The 17,418-nt window shown below is 39.5% G+C and overlaps 4 protein-coding genes across 6 annotated transcripts in view; 2 read left to right on the top strand and 2 right to left on the bottom strand.

Moving 5' to 3' along the window:
• Positions 1 to 151: 151 nt before the first annotated feature.
• LOC104958531 (ketimine reductase mu-crystallin-like) lies at positions 152 to 1,770 on the bottom strand (the record flags this gene model as incomplete). Its single annotated transcript, XM_010786273.1, has 3 exons — positions 1,420 to 1,770; positions 422 to 598; positions 152 to 205 (listed from the first exon to the last, which is right to left on the bottom strand). Coding segments are annotated over exons 1-3 (398 nt in total), but the record flags the coding sequence as incomplete, so codon positions are not given.
• Positions 1,771 to 2,486: 716 nt separating this feature from the next.
• Positions 2,487 to 4,379, bottom strand: LOC104958529 (small nuclear ribonucleoprotein 13). Its single transcript, XM_010786270.1, has 3 exons — positions 4,125 to 4,379; positions 3,846 to 3,966; positions 2,487 to 2,956 (listed from the first exon to the last, which is right to left on the bottom strand). The coding sequence occupies exons 1-3, from the start codon at positions 4,125 to 4,127 to the stop codon at positions 2,694 to 2,696; spliced, it is 387 nt and encodes a 128-aa protein (XP_010784572.1). The 5' UTR covers positions 4,128 to 4,379; the 3' UTR covers positions 2,487 to 2,693.
• A 421-nt stretch (positions 4,380 to 4,800) lies between these two features.
• Positions 4,801 to 12,377, top strand: uqcrc2b (ubiquinol-cytochrome c reductase core protein 2b). 3 transcript variants are annotated; one of them, XM_010786267.1, is made up of 15 exons: positions 4,807 to 4,883; positions 5,983 to 6,015; positions 6,103 to 6,204; positions 6,490 to 6,639; positions 6,922 to 6,986; positions 7,082 to 7,138; positions 7,396 to 7,520; positions 8,697 to 8,794; positions 8,886 to 8,943; positions 10,071 to 10,166; positions 10,254 to 10,453; positions 10,660 to 10,740; positions 10,826 to 10,902; positions 11,480 to 11,633; positions 12,062 to 12,377. In XM_010786267.1, exons 1-15 carry the CDS (start codon positions 4,851 to 4,853, stop codon positions 12,143 to 12,145), a joined length of 1,413 nt encoding a protein of 470 aa, XP_010784569.1. In that variant the 5' UTR covers positions 4,807 to 4,850; the 3' UTR covers positions 12,146 to 12,377. The 3 variants fall into 3 exon arrangements, with proteins under 3 accessions (XP_010784570.1, XP_010784569.1, XP_010784571.1); XM_010786268.1 differs by lacking the exon at positions 5,983 to 6,015 and having other exon boundaries at positions 4,801 to 4,883; XM_010786269.1 differs by lacking the exon at positions 6,103 to 6,204 and having other exon boundaries at positions 5,983 to 6,066.
• A 336-nt stretch (positions 12,378 to 12,713) lies between these two features.
• The window catches only part of LOC104958530 (uncharacterized protein C16orf52 homolog B-like), a 6,074-nt gene continuing 1,369 nt past the window's right edge, over positions 12,714 to 17,418 (top strand). The window contains exon 1 of the mRNA XM_010786272.1: positions 12,714 to 13,429. Coding sequence (XP_010784574.1) covers positions 13,324 to 13,429 — 106 coding nt within the window. The 5' untranslated portion in view covers positions 12,714 to 13,323. The remainder of the gene's footprint in view (positions 13,430 to 17,418) is intronic.

Raw genomic sequence — 17,418 nt, 5'->3', positions numbered from 1 at the left:
GCCCATCCCCACGCCCCTCTGAGAGATATTTGATTAAAAAGAACACAATGGTGCTCTCGGAGGAGATTCAGGTGATAAGGCGGATCAGGACAAAAAGAGAGAGAATCTTTTTCCCTGAAACTTTCAGAGTTTCTTTCCACAGAGGGGACACATGTTGATGTAGAACCAATGATACTTAGCAGGGCGCACTGCAGCTGTCCTCATCCAAGGCGGATCAGGACAAAAAGAGAGAGAATCTTTTTCCCTGAAACTTTCAGAGTTTCTTTCCACAGAGGGGACACATGTTGATGTAGAAGAGACATGAAGAAGAGGGGACACATGTTGATGTAGAAGAGACATGAAGAAGAGGGGACACATGTTGATGTAGAAGAGACATGAAGAAGTGGATTTTGCATAATAGGTGACCTTTAAGGGATCCCTGCCTGTGTTTAATAAGGTTTTCCTCACAGCCTTTACGTTCCCGTACTCCGGGTCCAGCAGCACCACCGTGGCCTGTGTGGGCGGCAAATTTGAACCGTCCTCCCTCTTGTAGAAACACACAAACTTTGTGCACAGGACTCCCTTATTCTCCATGTATGTAGGCATCAATCCCATAAAGCTGTGAAAGAAAAGGAGGGTCAGTCAGAAATACAACTTGTTTTTAATGTCGGACAACCAAACTACTGGAAGGAATTTGCTTGGAAGTGATAACTAAATATTATATAATGCCTTATAATCAAAGGAAATGTAAGCTATTTTCTAGAAAGTATGATTGAGAGGACATTGGGCTTTCTTTACATGTCAAATATGACTTTCCTTTTGGAAAGCGGTTAAGGAAAAAACGTTATCTATTTACCAGGAAAGATCAATAATTAACATGCCGCCATAAAGGAGGTAACAAGGACAAGGTAACAGGCAAATCAACTAAATGCAGTTTTGAAAGATCTGAAACTACTCAATTACAAGTAAAAGTCCTGATTTCAAAATATTACTCAAGTAAAAGAAGTAAAGTATAAGCATCAGTATTTATTTAAAGTACAAAAAGTTAAAGTATTATACATTATATAACATCAGCATGCATGTGTTTGAATGTGCACAAAGTAACTATGAGGGTTAAAAGTAGTGGAGTTAAAAGTCCAAAATGTTCCTCTGAACTAGTACAGAAAATATTAAAGTAAAGTGCAAATTATGTCAACAAAAATACTTAAATACAATTCTAGAATAAGTTAAAAGATACTTTCTACTACTGCATAAAGGGTTTACATTTCACAGATCATTTTGGTGTTTTTAATAACCTCAAAGACAGAAGAAAATATTACTTTTGTCTTGCCGATTCAATGTGTATTAATTGAACCAGTTACACCGTGCAATATATTCTATAGCAAACAAGTAAACAATGCAACTACATATTAAAATCAAAGCTTCATCATTGAGGCATACCCGTGGTGTTTCTGCAGCGGCACGGTGGCGCGCACAGGCTGGATCACCTCTGCGGGGTCCCGGCTGGAGAACTTCCCCAGAGCCTCCTCCAGCCGGGGCACCAGCTCTCGGTACCGCAGCAGACCCTCCACCTCGCGCTCCCAGATCACAGCAGGAGGTCCGGCCATGCTTCAGCTCCTCAGATCAGTTACTGCGGTGAGTTTGGTGTTTAGAGTTTAGAAGCTCACTTGGTATACGTGTTGCATTCAAGAGCCGCAGTAAAGCTCTGATTTAGAAGGTTTTTAAAGTTCAGTGACTTCTGAATGTTTGCCTCAAAGGTAGGGTTGGTCCAATTGGGAAAAACAGCAAGAGTAAGCAAGAGGTTATAATATGTCCAGCCATAAAACCAAGCCATGTGTTGCAAAATGTTTCCAAATGAAAGTAGCACAGCCGTGAAGTAGTTCAACTGAAAATTGGCAAGACAGCCGGTCCCTTCAGGACTCCTTTAAAAGCCACTCCCCCAAAATAGAAGAATAATAATTTAAGTCATTGCTGCTATATGTATATATATATATATTTTAGATTGTACTTGAGTGAATATAAGGTTTTTAGTTTTTGAAGTATCTCTACTTTTATTCAAAGTGAAAGTATTTTCCAAAAACAGGTTCAGTAAGTACTTAGTTTCACTATAGCCAGTTTTATTTCGACAGAGCTACTGATATCTATCGCTGTGGGTTTATGTAGAAAGTATCTTTTAGTATTTTTGTTTTATAATGTAAAAAAAAGTTTTAACCCCATATCTTCAAGGGCCAACTTTTATATTGATAATGAACAACATAGCTTGAGTGAAGTTTTTGCTCATATTTCATCACATTCAATACCTCACCAGAACAACCCAATCTGTTATATTCAAATATGAGGTTTGCCAGTTATGCACAATAAAACCATGTTATTGTGACAGAGTTCTTTAATGGATTAAAAGACAGGTAAAGCAATGTGAGGCTTTTCTGAAAATTATTTACTTTCCTAAATATTTTGATTTTTAGACGACTTTTGAAGTTCACACTGAATGAGAACAGAACAAAACATCAGGTTTAAATAAAAAAAGTATTTTTTATTCATCAGGATATGCCTTCGCAAACTGATACAATGAAGTGGACACACTGTCCTAAAAAGTACAAAAGAAAAACTATTACATTTTCCTGTCATTCATATCTGTTTTTCATCAAACAGATGACAAGATAACGTCTTCCTCGTTTTTCAGAGGAGACTTTGTTACAACAGTGCAACAAAAATTAGACGAGCAGTCTCTCAATGGACAATTGAACAGACTGGATCTGTGGTTTGAGCTGGGACCCCTCCTTTATGGTGACTGAGGTAGCGATGACGGGGCGAGAAACCCCGCAGGCCCGACCCAAAGCCTGCTTGGATCGGACGAACACGTATGGGACGTTCTTGTCCTCGCACAGCAGGGGCAGGTGGAGGATGATCTCCAGAGGTTCAGCATCAGCGGCCATCACGATGAACTCAGAGATGCCTCTGTTCAGGGTTTTAGTGGCTGGGGAAGAATTAAATCACAATTAGTACAATGCGTTAACATCACTGATACATCGTCATTACTTTAGTTATTCTTTTGGCAGCAACAAAACGGTGGCCTACTGGTTTAAGAACTGATTCTGAGATCTGTAGATTTTTTTGATTATTGGTTTAATAATTTTGAACAATGTAAATAATGATGTTGATTCATGATACTAAACTCAAAATTCAAACAAGTAGCTAGTTTGAGTTGGTAAATCATAGAACAGGGTTCATACACTTTTTCACCAATGATTTTCCATGACCATTACCTAATTTTCCAGGACCAAAAAAATTACTCTCAGCAGTAACACTGAAAATGGTTTATTTTAACATGGAACAGGAAAATAAGGTCTGCATATGAAACATGTTGTGCCTATCTAAAACAAAATAAAATAGTAGGCTTGCTAGCGTCTACAGACTAAAGCAACTAAAATCTCTCACCAGCAAAAAAAATATTGTTTTCCATAACTTTTCCACGGCCTGGAATTAGCATTTTGAATTTCCATGACTTTTCCAGGTTTTTAATGACCGTAAGAACCCTGATAGAAACAAGCAATTCATGTTTAAGAGGCTGCATCAGAAAGATATTTGCCATTTAAGATTTTTTTTTTTAAATGACTAAAAGATTAATTGAAGAGATGTTTTTACTTTTGAAAAGATAAAAAAGTAATTGACAAATCCCTGCAGGTTTACAATGAGTTTTTTCCCCACACATGCTGCTGCGTTTGTTGTTAACCTGAACGAGACCGCGTTTCGCAGCCTTTCCTGATGTTACAATAGCTCTGAAAGTAGCAAATTATCCAACTACCAGGTTCTACTTGAAGCCACCATCTAGTTACATTTAATTCCCAATATTTACGTCTCCTCACCTTCATTAGCTCCTTTTCTGAGCTGTTTGTAGTTGGAGGCTTGCTGCACCAGGTCCAGGATGGTCTTGGACAGCGTGGCGTCGGCCAGCGGGTAGGCCTTTGGGTTTACTGCTGCTTCAGTCTGAACATGGAAATAAAACAACATTTAACACACATTAACAACAGCAAAGCTCCATATAAAGTGGACAAACAAGGAGGTTGGGATGAGGTTTGTACGACATACAACGTTGTTACCTTAAGCTAATGTTAGCTCAAAGTTAGCCTACTCACAACACTCACCATTGTGAATTAGTTTTTTGGGTATTTCTGTCCTCTCGGCGAAATGCTTCACGGAGGTTATTCGTCTTTTACCTCGGTAAGAAGAGACAACTAAACTTGCGCTGAGTTTTCTTTAAGCAATATGTTGTACCGATATTAACTTTCTAAGCTCTCTGTTGCATCCAGCCAGTCAAACGATCACCACCACACGTGTGGAATATTCGCACATGCGCACTGGCTACACCAGCTGAAAACGACCGGAAGTCCTTTTTTTTTTCTCCCGGTTTGCACATTGTTGGCTTTTTTTACATTTTAAACTGTGATTAATGATGAAATATTAATTATATGAATGATATCAAATAATAAACAACAACAATAAAAATATAAACCTTCTGATAGTAAAATCAATTTAGTATCAATAATATAAAACAACAACATTATTCATGCGTTATTAAATTACAATAAAATCACCTATAAAGTTATCTGTTATAAGAATGGAGCCACCATTTCGTGGTACAATTCCAAAACACATATGCAAAGGTTTTACGTTTTTTTTGCAGTGCAGAAATGTATATATATATATATCCCATTTAGAATAATAAACAGTTTGTGGTCTTGTCACCCATCAACAACAGAGGGCGCTCATTGGCTCAGCGGTTCATTAGCCGGCAAGGAACGCGCTAGGCATTCTGGGTAGGGCACACACGGCGGCCATATTGCTCAGATTTCCTGAAGGAGAGAGGGGAGATGAAGGGGATTCGTGGAATTAGTCAGCTTTCGGTAAGGATTTATCTAATTTATCCTGTATATATGTGTATTGGGAGAGATATACAGTCATTAGCTGTCTGTTTCAGTGTTTGTGTGATTGTCAGAGGGTGGAAAAGCTCAGGGTCAAGGTGTGATGAAGAGCAGAGGAGGAACAGCTAATGCTAACCTGATGCTATCCAGCAGTAACCCAACTGATAACGTTAGCTTACATAATAAACATTACAGTAATGGTCGTTATAAACATAACTTACTGTTAACTTAAACCATATTTACTTAAGTCAAAGCCTTAGTAGTAAGAGCTAGCTTCTCGTAGACTTAACTCCACAACAAATGTTGACCTAATATTGTGTGATGACAGCTGGCTTTAATCAGCCTATTTGTGTTTCTATCTTTTTTTTAAAACATTTATTTTATAAGAAATTAGCAAAACAGTAAAAGTCTATATAGGTTTGGACTTGTATATTAGACAAGGGAGAGCACAAGTTATTACTACATGTATTAAAACCAATCTGTCTTTGTGTTTTTTTCCCTGTGTATTAAAAAAAACCTTGCGTTTATTTTGCTGTTTGAAATGCTAATATAAATCTAAATTGGTTTGTGACTGATTTAACATCTGAAGTCACTTCAGTGGCAATTACTAGAATACATCATGTGTTTATTGTGCCAGGCCTAGGAAAAAGGAATCCTCTCAAACGTTGAATATTTACCTCAATATCTATCCACTCAGTCTCTATTGAAGGTTGGGTTTTAGTCTTTTTCATGTTACAGCTTTTTTTTGATGGCTGCTGATGATATGTTTATCTGAATAATCTTGAACCGATATATGAGCTGCGATATTGCTTAGAAGACTAACGAGAAATAATTGAGTCACCATAAGCTTCTATATATCTTGTGTTATCCATGCCCATATTACCAAATAGCTTGGCAGCTCTAAAATATTTAGAAGTGTTATTCTGATATTGACCCTTTCCCTTCTCATCGATCTATAAATCTTTATAAATCCACAATGTTTAATTCCCCCGGATCTTCCTCCTCCCCCTTGCATCAATCAGCAAGCCAGCAACACATTAGCTGTAATGTCCCGCCTTCCCATGTTTTTTCTACTTTCCAGACGAGGCTTTACGCGGCCCAGGCTGCCCGTAAGGTGGAGTTCACCGCCGCTGAACATGTTAAGTTTCAGCCGCAGGATGTGCAGGTCAGTAGTTGTTGATGTGTTGTTTCTTCTCCACAGAGACACTTCCATGTGGCTGCCAGAACAAGCCAGTCTCTCGCTCAGCCACTGAATGGCATCAAGCTCTCTCCAGGGGCCGCACACTCCCTCCAGGACATCCATGTATGTTGGGGGAGTGAAGAGGAAGGGTTGGATGGGTCCAGTCAGTTTAGTTTTGGGTCTGAGAATGAAGAGATGAGTTGCTTTGCCTGTAGAAATAGTCCCATTTGACTTGTATTTTATGTTTAAGAAGTCTTATCATTATGTTGAGTGTTAAATCCTTAAGAGGAGCCTTTCTAAAATGTAAACTGAGTCCTATCGGCTGACAAGTGGAAACATAGGGATGTCCAGAATACCATTTTTCGGGCTCCGGATATTCGTTAGTAATCAGCAGCGAATATTCTGCAGGTGACCAGGCTGCCCAGCGGACTGGTGATCGCCTCCCTGGAGAATTACTCGCCCGCCTCCAAGATCGGAGTGTTTGTGAGGTCCGGCTGTCGCTATGAGACCCCTGAGAACCAGGGGGTCACCCACGTCCTCCGACTGGCCTCCAGCCTGGTATGATGCAGCAGTTAATTCCAAATGTTTTTGTAATATTTATTCAGCCATGTACCCCCTGACCTGTGCAAAAAATGTTTTGGTAGAAAAGATAAAGAGATACAAAGCTGTGCCATTGGTGGAAAACGCCCAATTATTTATTTTGAATGTTTAGAATCCATCACTAAATTCATGGCAAAACAATTTTTTCTCAACTTGCAATAACACTTAACAAGTTTCATTTACAATTTAGTGTTAAAAAGTCCTCAGCTTGGTGTTGACTGACATGTTCTGCTTCCCCAGACAACCAAAGGAGCCTCAGCTTTTAAGATATGCCGCGGTGTTGAGGCAGTGGGAGGCAGCCTGGGGTCAGTAACTTTACAGAAAGATCATTACTAACCTTTGAATACAAGTTGTTCCTAGATCAGTATGCTTATCTGGATATTTAATTGTTTCTCGGCAGTGTGACTTCATCCAGAGAGAACATGGTCTACACCGTTGACTGCTTGAGAGATGACTTGTGAGTCTTTGAATACCTCAACGTAGTGACTAATAATAATAATACACTTAACAGAAATCAACAGGAATCTTGATATTAATCATTTGAAGGTCAGGGCCTAATCTGATGACACCTTATTTTTGTGAAAGAATAACTGTTTGGTACTTCGGAGAGTCCGGTGGAAAGGCAGATTATGCTACAGGACTTAATATAGTATTGGTGTAGCTTTGCCACTAACATGTTTTTGTGATTTTTTTTAAAATTTTTATTATTTGCAGTGACACGGTGATGGAGTATTTGATCAACGTGACGACAGCCCCTGAGTTTCGGCCATGGGAGGTGTCAGACCTCACGCCCAGAGTCAAGAGGGACAATGCCCAGGCTAAACAGAGCGCTCAGATCGGTGGGCCCTTATTTCTCTTTGCCTTTTGATCTCACCTCTTAATTTTTTTTAGGTCTATATTGACCACTTATTAATTATCATTCCCTCCTCCTTTCTGCGGAGTATAGTCCAATTTAACTCTGAAGATGCTTCTTTGCTGATTGATGATATCAGAAATATGTTTTGCATTTAGTTTTTTTCACAAATAAAGCTGCAATGCTACGTTCTTTTAAATCGAAATACTACTGCAAAGACGACAGCATCCAGCATCTAGTGTATAAAGTTGTTTCATGTAATTGTTGGTGAGACATTCCCTCAAAAATCTGTTATTTAAGGTCGCATTCACACCTAATAGTCCGCTTCTCTGGTGCGCACCAGACGACAGTTTTTGTTTCATTTTTCAGAAGGTTCGCTTTGCGTTCACACGGGAACAATTCTAACGGACTATAAACTTTAAACACAAGTCATGTGCTCGGAAATGCTGTTCAACAATTGGTCAGACATTAAAGGGGTACAAACGCAAATCCCAGCCATTTCTATCGGAGCCTCCGCCATGGAGCATCGGCAGGTTATTTTCATGCTGCTGTTAATCTGGAGAGCATATCAATGGACTAACAGACGGCGCATATGATTATATAATCAGATAATGTGCGATAAAAAACATTATAACGCATATCATGAGACGTTCTGCAGTAAGGAGGGGGTTTCACCGACGGCAGGTGGCTCTGACTTTTATGTATAGTTTTTAGTTTGATAGTTGTTTTTACTTTACACGACACTGATCAACACTTAATTCTGCTTCACTCTTTCGCTAACAATTCTGAAGACATCCGCGTTCTTGTGACACGTAAATACTACGCTTCCTATGTTTTGGTGCGGACTGCGTTCACACCAGCGATGATCCGCTCCAGAGTTCACTAGCAAGCGCTCCGAGACCACCTCTTTTAGCGGACCAGAGTCCGGTTGTTTAGTTCACTTCAGAGGTCTCGGGCTGCGTTCACACCGACCCAAACGAACCGCACCAAGCGGCTAAACGCACCAGGGTTCGATTCAACCGGACTACACAAGGCTGGTGTGAATGCGACCTAAGAGACATAAATGAATTAGACAGGTGGAACAAAGCCAATTACTCCACCAGGATATCACACATGTTGACTTAAATGATAAACTCGCATCATGTCTCTTTGTGTTCTCCAGATTTGCTCGAGGCTCTGCATGAAGCCGCCTACAAGAACGCTCTCTCTAACTCTCTGTACTGTCCTAACCACATGGTCGGCAACATCACCTCTGAACATGTGAGTACTTTTCCAGTGTTCATTCTTCAAGACTTGCAGTGATAATGAACCCATTAAAACAATTCTAATGTTGTTGTTTTTTATTCTCCAGCTGCACCAGTTTGTCCAGAACAATTTCACGAGCGCAAGAATGGCTCTTGTTGGACTTGGTAAGGGGTTGTTATGCTTTAAACATAATATACATAGAAGGATAGCAGCAACGTTTGAACGCAGTGTATCACATGACGCCTATAAAGGATGTACTAAATAGTTAGAAACCTCAACAGTCAAATGTGTGGTGTTGTTTATTAGTTGTGTGTAAAGCAGGTATTTCTGCATAGATAAAGAGAAGATTAGGCTATGCTGATATTGTTATTCAAATTGTTGTATAATTTGTAAATCTCTTTCCAATAACTAAGGAAATATATTCTCACTAGTTTTTATCTGTTTGTTGCTTTTCAAAAGCATCATTTTCATTGTGGTAAAAAACTGTTTGACTCCGGCTGCTGCAAACAAAAGAAAACACCAACGAAGGTTTTAATTCATAAAAGACGGTCTATTTCAAAAAGGAAAAAATACATTTTATACTATAAATAACGTTCAGTGTGAAATTTCCTTAGGGTTTCCATTAAGGGTTGATGAAGTAATAAAATATGATATGAGACATTTGAACTTTCTTTATTAAACCTTCCTGAATGAAGAAAAATTGAATTCTGTACATACCCACGGTTTGCCGCGGGGTCTTAAAAAGTATTACAAGTTGATAAATCAATTTAGCGAAAATGAAGGCTGTTAAAAAGTAATAAACGGCATTTTCCAAGGTATTACATTTTGTAGCTTGTGTTCAATAAGTATATCAATGGTCCAAAGAGGTTGTATTCTACAGTCTGCCTGAATGTAATCATTGCGTAGGTGTGTAGTGTGATTCTGTGTAGTTTATTTATGGCATCCCGTTGGATTTGACGTCATCTGAACAGGACATCGCACGCTCACTGCTTGATAGCGCGCGATGGTCCGTTTATGCCGGTTGCTAAGCAACATCGTTATGGGAAAATGCAAGTTTGCGTCCAAATGGTTGGAAGATAAGGAGGAAGGACAATCAATACTGTATATAGTCAATGTGAGGTAAAGTGTGTCGCCAATGTAACCGGTTAAAACTCCAAGTGGCGATGAGGTCTTAAAATGTATGGAAAGGGTCTTAAAAAAGGTCTTAAAAGGTTTTACATCTGACTTCAGGATTCCTGCACATACGCTGTCCTTATAAGAAATGAGTGTCAGATGTCCGTCTCTCCGTCAGGTGTGAACCACGAGGTGCTGACTCAAGTTGGAGAGCAGTTCCTCAACATCCGCAGTGGGACGGGCACCATGGGGGCCGCGGCTCAGTACCGTGGAGGTGAGCTGGACGCACACCAATGTGCTGCAACATGGGGAGTTTTCCTTAAACATTTAAACGTATAACTCCCTGTATTCCCGTCTGAAGGCGAGGTGCGCTTGCCCGGCCTCGGCGCCCTGGTGCACTCGGCGGTGGTGAGCGAGTCGGCGGCGGCGGGCTCCGGCGAGGCTCTGGCCTACAGCGTCCTGCAGCACATTCTGGGGGCCGGGCTGCATGTCAAGAGGGGCTCGTGCACCTCCAGCAAACTGGTGCAGGGTGTTACCAAGGCAACTGCTGACCCCTTTGATGTGAGTGATAGTCAGTTATAACAGAAATGCTTCACACACGGAGGCCTTGAATGGCTTGAATCTGGAAATATCATAGATTAATAATAGATTATCTTTATTTTGGTGCCTTTCAAGGGACCCAAGGCTGCTTCACATGATGTGAGCAAACAACTTGGGCAAATAAAGATTCAACAGTGCCTTTAAAAACATGTTTTTTCTCTCTACAGGTCAGCGCTTTTAATACAAGCTACTCTGACTCTGGTCTCTTTGGGGTCTACACCATTTCCCAGTCTGCAGCTGCTGCTGATGTGAGTTTCTTTTATTCATGCCAAGAGTCTGTTTGGGTTGTAACAGAAAGATGGCTTTATGTAATATCTGTCTTTGTCTCTGCAGGTGATTAAGGCCGCTCTTGCTGAGGTGAAGGCTGTTGCTGACGGTGACGTCACCGCGGCTGACCTCACTCGGGCCAAGTAAGACATGCAGAAACCACTGTGAAAAGATTCCTCTCTGCATTGATCATTTTTATATTTCTATTCCAGTTTACAATAAGCACCAAAAACATTATGTGGAAGACACGATTTCTTGCAAGCACTACTTTTAGTAACGTATGGTTGCTACTTCTATAACATCTAACTGAACATTTCAGTAGGCATTAGGTTTATTTCAACGAGATGTAAAAGGAGTAGTTTCAGTTTTCTTGCTAAGAGATAAAAAAGAATATTTAAAAAAAAATTATAAATAAATAAACATCTTGTCAGTGCAAAGATGACAATACATGGTTCTGCAAATAGCCTCACATCTTGTTTTATAAACAGATTAAAGAAATGGTCAAACATGTTTTTTTTATATTCATTTAAGTCATGCTTTACTAAGTTGTTTGGAGCCAGGTCAGCTGTTTCTCTCCATTTCCTGTGAACGGTTATTAACCATTGTAACTGGACTTTTTAAAACATCTTGTTCTCCCCTTGTTCTTCACCAAGACAACATTTCTCCTCCTAGTTTCCTGTATTGTATCTTATGCTGAGCGTGTGCTGGTTCTCTCCGCAGGGCCCAGCTGAAGGCCGAGATCCTGATGTCTCTGGAGACCTCCGAGGGTCTCCTGGAGGCCATGGGCTCTCAGGCTCTGGCCGAGGGATGCTACAGCTCCACGGAAGAAGTCTCCACAAACATCGACAACGTCTCTTTGACCGACGTCGCCAACGTAAGAAACTCGCTCTGCTATTGTCAGTAGAGATGAATGAGAATGTTGTACGGGGTACTTGTTGTTTTAAACTACTTTGTATACTGCTTGGTATCTTAACCTTTCAATAATGTATACTTATTAGTGGATATAAGTTCTGTATTATTTATCTTAATCTGCAAAGTAACTAAAGATAACCAATATATTTAATATAAAAAACACAATATTTACTCCAAAGCGTAGTGGAGTAGAAGTAAAAAGGGACAATACTATAGTAAACGTATCTTTAAATATGTACTGTTCTGAGTAGACACTGTAACACTGGCTCTCATAATAGGCATAGATGTATAATACTGAATCTACTGCAGTTTTGTTTTTTAAATATGCTGTGTGAAAACATTGGTTTGAAGTTAATAACGTGGCTCTCAACTTGTATTGTTTGTTTTCAGGCTGCCAAGAAGTTTGTGACTGGCAAGAAGACCATGGCATCCAGCGGCAACCTCGTAAACACACCCTTTGTGGATGAGGTCTAAGACCCTCCTCGTACTATATCTGAAAGAAAAAGTTGTTTCCTTTTACATTTTCACAAAAACAAAGAAGTTAGGGCATATAATGTCATAAGACCTCTGGGTATTTATCAGTGCTGTAACAGTATATTTTCAGGTGATGCTGCTCTGCATCATATTGTCGTGCTCCACTCATCTGTCCACATTAACTGTATAGCTGGTGTAAAATAATGAATAAATTCTATCTACCTTACAGAGTCTCAAGTGTTTTTGTTGTGGTGTTTTATGTTTTGTAAGCTTGAAATGAATTACGTTTTATTGTTTTTTCTTCACAATAAAGAGGGAAATTAACAAAAACTCTTAACCCTAAATGAAAAAGTTCAGTTTTTTTTTTTTAAATAACGAGTTTAAGTGCCACTTGTGTAGATTTTACTGCATGAGTGTATAGGTGTAACTTCAATGTGCTTACCCATGTTTATGGAACATATATAAATGTCCATGTTGCATAATTTATGTGGCAAAAAGTCCCAGCAGCCTCGGCTATTTACAGATGTTCTCGCGAGAGTTGCCCACTACAGCCAAGGAGTGACGCGAACTGCCAGAATTTGAGAGGACAGCAGCGTTTTGCAGAAAACACATTTGCTGTGTGTCTTAAAAGCTTTCTAAAGAAGTCTACGGAAGATATTCTGCATATGGGTGTGTGGATTTAAAGCTCCAGGAGAGCACCGCAGAAACTGTGAGTCATGGGCGGCGTTTCCCCTCAGTGTGCGTCCTCCAGAGGGAAGAAAAAGCTCCCATATGGGGGGAGAAAGCTCAGGGGCTGCATGCAGACTCAGGAAATAAGTCTGCTGCATGCATGAATCCGTGTCGGAGATTCAACCAGCGATTAAAGCATATTTTCCACTCTTTTTTCCTGCAAAATCACCAAGATGTGGAGGAGCCTCTGGAGCTAAGAGATCCATGAACCCGGGCTGAGAGCCTCTCCTCCGGGGCTGGAGAAGCGACAGCAGGTCGGGTCAGGCTTGGTTGTTTGTGGACTAAATAAAAGTGGATTTCTTCAGGAACGATTTGGATCAAACACAGTGTGCAGGAACATCGTGGATCAATCCTTCATGTTGCTAACCCTGGCTGTCCTCGTGCTGCTGGATGTCCCACCTCCCTTTAGGTGAGACAGAAACTCTCTAACCTGCCGTTTGTGCACCGACATGGATAAACTCACGGTGATTTCAGGATGCCTCTTCCTCACTGCAGACATCTTCGCCATCGCCAGCATCGCCAACCCGGACTGGATCAGCACTGGAGGAGCATCCGGTAGGTTCATGGTGACACTTTTCTCCCAGTTTGTTCTGTAAAAGTGTCTTTGTTACATTAGGAGGTCAGTTTATTGGGTGCAACTAGGAGATTAAACCCTAAAAAAAAGGCATATGTTTTTAGGCGAAATCACATACAACAGTGTTTTATGTTTAAAAAACCAACACGCTTGAAGGCAAAAGTTGCAAACAGATTTATTGTCAAATGTGGTTCTCAATTTGGCTTTAAAATCAAGCAATGTCTAGACGTGGAAGACGTCCGATATTTTACTTATGTAAAAGAAGAAATACCATAGTATTGAAAGTAAATTTGTAGGTTAAAAAAACCAAATAAGTACTTAAAGTTAGAGTACTCATTATGCACATTGTACTATTTTACAATTATGTATTTTGTTGAATTTTATTTATTGATGCGAATTTCATTTATTGTTTCAGCTGGAAAAAATCCAGTACATTTGTATTTTAATTGTAGCGTTACTTATAATATAACATCACAATTAATGAGTTGACTTTAAGGTTCAATTATCAATCTGAATATTCTAACAAGTTTAACTTTGGCTTCCGAAATGTAGTGTTGAATATATATTAAAAGTATAAATGGAAATACTTCAGTACAATTACCTTAAAATGCTACTGAAATAATAGTTATTTCATCACAATTAATGGCATTTTTGTGATTAGTAAGTTGTGAGGTGAAAGTATCCATTTCTTCACAAATAAAATAGAACAATAACTTTTTTTAAATTAATAATCCTGATTTAAATTAATCGGGTGATCTGATTTTTCATTATGATGTTGGCATGATCAGACATCAATGTTGTTCCAGATTACATTCCATTAACACCTATGATCATTTCTAGGAAAGCATATTTCATTCATCGTACACGATAATGTTAGAATTGATATGTTTAATACAAGGGATTATCACAGTATTCTTCTTAGAGTGAGCCTCCCTGATTTTTCCAATAGTCATATTCAGATGCAAAGTCCACAAGCTAAACATTAACTAAAACTGATGCAAAAGACAAACAGGACAGTATGTGCACAGCTGCCTCCATCCCTATGCTACTGTGCAGCACAGATAAGCACGTAACAGGCGTGCAAAGTACTTATTACAGGATTTATATTGAAGTAAAAACACTGACTGCTGATGCGACTTGAGTACATAACAAGCAGGTTTTTGTTGCACAATGAAATAAGTAAACCACAGACTAAATCTCTATTTTCTTAAACGTCATGGACTGTAGTTAAGAGCAGCTCACATTCCCTCATACTAGGCGAGGGTGTGAGATGACTGTACTACTTACTGTATTGTACTAAAAGCTTTTTGTTCCTGTTAAATTAGCCGAGTAGTAATCACCTGAAGGCCCTCAGTGCAGGAAGTGTTGTTAGGGAATGAAGATGTGGGACTTTTAATTAAGCCTCCTGGGAGAGTAATGCTTTCCACTTGGAGAATAAAGCTGCTCAGGCACGGTGACGTATTTAAGTTTAAGTGCATGCATAGGAAGCATGTAAAAAAAACTCTTCTTACATTTGTGACGGTAACACTTGTGTTTATTATAGCTGCTTTATGAGCTATTGTTCCTTGTGTTTTTCCATCTAGTACAGGGGTGTCAAACTCAATTTCATTGCGGGCCACATTCACATATAGGTTGCACTCAAAGGGCCGGTTGTAACTATATAAATATATAATATATATATATATAAAATAATGTATTATATTACATTATTGCCTCTGAATTGGATTGTTAACGGATAGGATAATAACTTAGTAATTAACTACGTCTGAAAGCAGAAGTCCAGGGCAAATAATTGGGACGTCACAAAACGAGATGCATTGTGGGACGTGTAGTTTATGGGCAACCTGCTTCTGTAAAGTGGCATGTAACCGTATAATAAACGTATTATATTCTTTGCAAGCTCTTGCGGGGCCACATAAAATGAAGTCGCGGGCCGGATTTGGCCCCCGGGCCTTGTTTGAGATCTACTACAAGGTCAAAATGCATGCCTGAGCACTTTGTGTGTGTTTGGGTGTGTGTGAGCATTTTCACCATGTGTGTTTAAGTGTCAAGTGGAGAGGTTTGAAGGAGCAGGAAAGTGTCTGCGTTTCAGAAGTGTTCACTAAGTACAGGTTAGGGATTGGCCATTCGTGACACAGAAACACACTTCCTGACACTTCTGTGTTCACTTAGGCCACAGCGAGACTGTCAGGACTCTACTATGGATCTAATCATGGAAATATCATGTATAAAGTTAAACATTTATGAATTACAGATAATTCAAAGTGTAATATTTAGGGAGATCTATCAGCAGGAATGCTATGCAATATTCACAAGTATGTTTGACAAGTGTTGAAACATCTGAAACTAAGAATCGTTGTGTTCTCGTTAGCTTACATTAAGCTCTTCATATCTATACGCAGAGTCCGCCATGTTGCATGATTTAATTGTAGCCTTAAAACAGAAGCCAAACTCTGTATCAATATAAGGTTTTCACATTTGTTATTAACGGAAAGGGAGGGTTATTCAGTTGGTTGCAATCTAAAAACGTACCACTAGATGTCATTAAATCCTACAAACTAGACCTTTTGAGTAGCATAATTGCAGCAGACATCGATGCCGCCAGCTATCTCAAATGTGAAGGGTGTTCCAGACGTCGTGGTTTGATTCTTTTCCATACAATGTAAAATCAAATATTGTATGTTCCCTTTATAAAACCCCAGTAATACCCTGAGTCACCTTCAGTGATTTCTTTCCGAACTGCTAATCATTTTTTTTTCGGTCATGTAAAACCGAAAAACATTTATTTCAGTGTTATATTCTGCAACGGTTAACAAGCGATTCTGCCCCAACTCCACCTTTTTCTCGCTTAAGATACAAAGCACAGATCAGTAGTATAATAATGTTTTAACGACACCCCTTTCACCTCCTGTCTGATGAGATTTAGGACTGGCATTTAAATGTGGTCACAATGATAAAAGAACGGCTATAAGTACGACTCGCTCGCCTTTTTCATACCAATGAGCAGGAAAAAAACCAGAACGTAACATCACTGGTAGCTACTTTTTTATACCTATTTCTTTCACTTTTTCTTACTTTATTCGTAAGTATCCATGACTCTCCTCCACATTCATCTTTATCGCTCGAGTCGAGTTTAACAATCATCGCTGTCTTTCTCATAATTTCTATGAAAGACAAAAGCCACTTCCCACAAAAGCACAAGGCAAAAACCCATTTGTTGTGTCCAGTATGCGGGAAATTTATGTATTTACGTTGTCTCCCGGTCTGCGGTGTAAGAGGATGTGTGTTATGGAACAGGATATCCTGTGTGGGGTGGGGGGGTCAGCCTGCAGGAGGATGTGGTTCAACCTAGGATCATCATCCGGCACTTTATCCATGATCGGGAGCTGAAGCCACAGTCCAATTATGAATATGTACATGAGATGACGGATATGTAACATTATGAATTGCATGAAAAAAAGTATATTCTAATTCTATGGTGACACTTAGTTGTCTTTTACACAAAAACACTACTGTTGTGTGAATGTCAATTGAGAGTATTTTAATGGCTTTAAGCACTAGTTGATTGTTATTTGTACATATTATACCGATGATATGATGTATAAGTGTATTTCTTACTCTCTTTTTAATATTGGTTTCTTCTGATTTGGACCATCGTGACAATTATGCTAATTTTCCAGTTGCTAAATTGCCATGAATGAATCCATAACACTCCTCTTCTTCTGTGTTTGCTTGGCAATCTCTAACTGCCTTTGTGAGGATAATAAGATAGGAAAAGAAAAGGAGACAAACGAATGAATGAAGGAGTGGGAGGATTTCATTATTCTGTGTCTTCAATGTCGTCAGAGGGGATGCAGAGCTGAGCAGATGCAGTCTCTGTGGGGCTTCGTGTGTGTGTGTGTGTGTGTGTGTGTGTGTGTGTGTGTGTGTGTGTGTGTGTGTGTGTGTGTGTGTAGACGACGAGACGAGA

This window comes from Notothenia coriiceps, unplaced genomic scaffold (assembly GCF_000735185.1).
Source record: "Notothenia coriiceps isolate Sejong01 unplaced genomic scaffold, NC01 NC01_scaffold00028914, whole genome shotgun sequence".
Classification (NCBI taxonomy): domain Eukaryota; kingdom Metazoa; phylum Chordata; class Actinopteri; order Perciformes; family Nototheniidae; genus Notothenia; species Notothenia coriiceps.
The sequence above is the reverse complement of the archived record's forward strand: the minus strand, read 5'-3'. Positions and strand labels throughout refer to the sequence as shown.

Excerpts from the sequence above, each read along its gene's own strand:
- LOC104958529 (XM_010786270.1), bottom strand. Across the intron at positions 2,957-3,845 it reads CAGAAAAGGAGCTAATGAAG|CCACTAAAACCCTGAACAGA; the intron begins GTGAGGAGACGT and ends ATTCTTCCCCAG.
- uqcrc2b (XM_010786267.1), top strand. The coding sequence starts at position 4,851 with ATGAAGGGGATTCGTGGAATTAGTCAGCTTTCG. Across the intron at positions 6,016-6,102 it reads CGGCCCAGGCTGCCCGTAAG|AGACACTTCCATGTGGCTGC; the intron begins GTGGAGTTCACC and ends TCTTCTCCACAG. Across the intron at positions 10,454-10,659 it reads CAACTGCTGACCCCTTTGAT|GTCAGCGCTTTTAATACAAG; the intron begins GTGAGTGATAGT and ends TTCTCTCTACAG.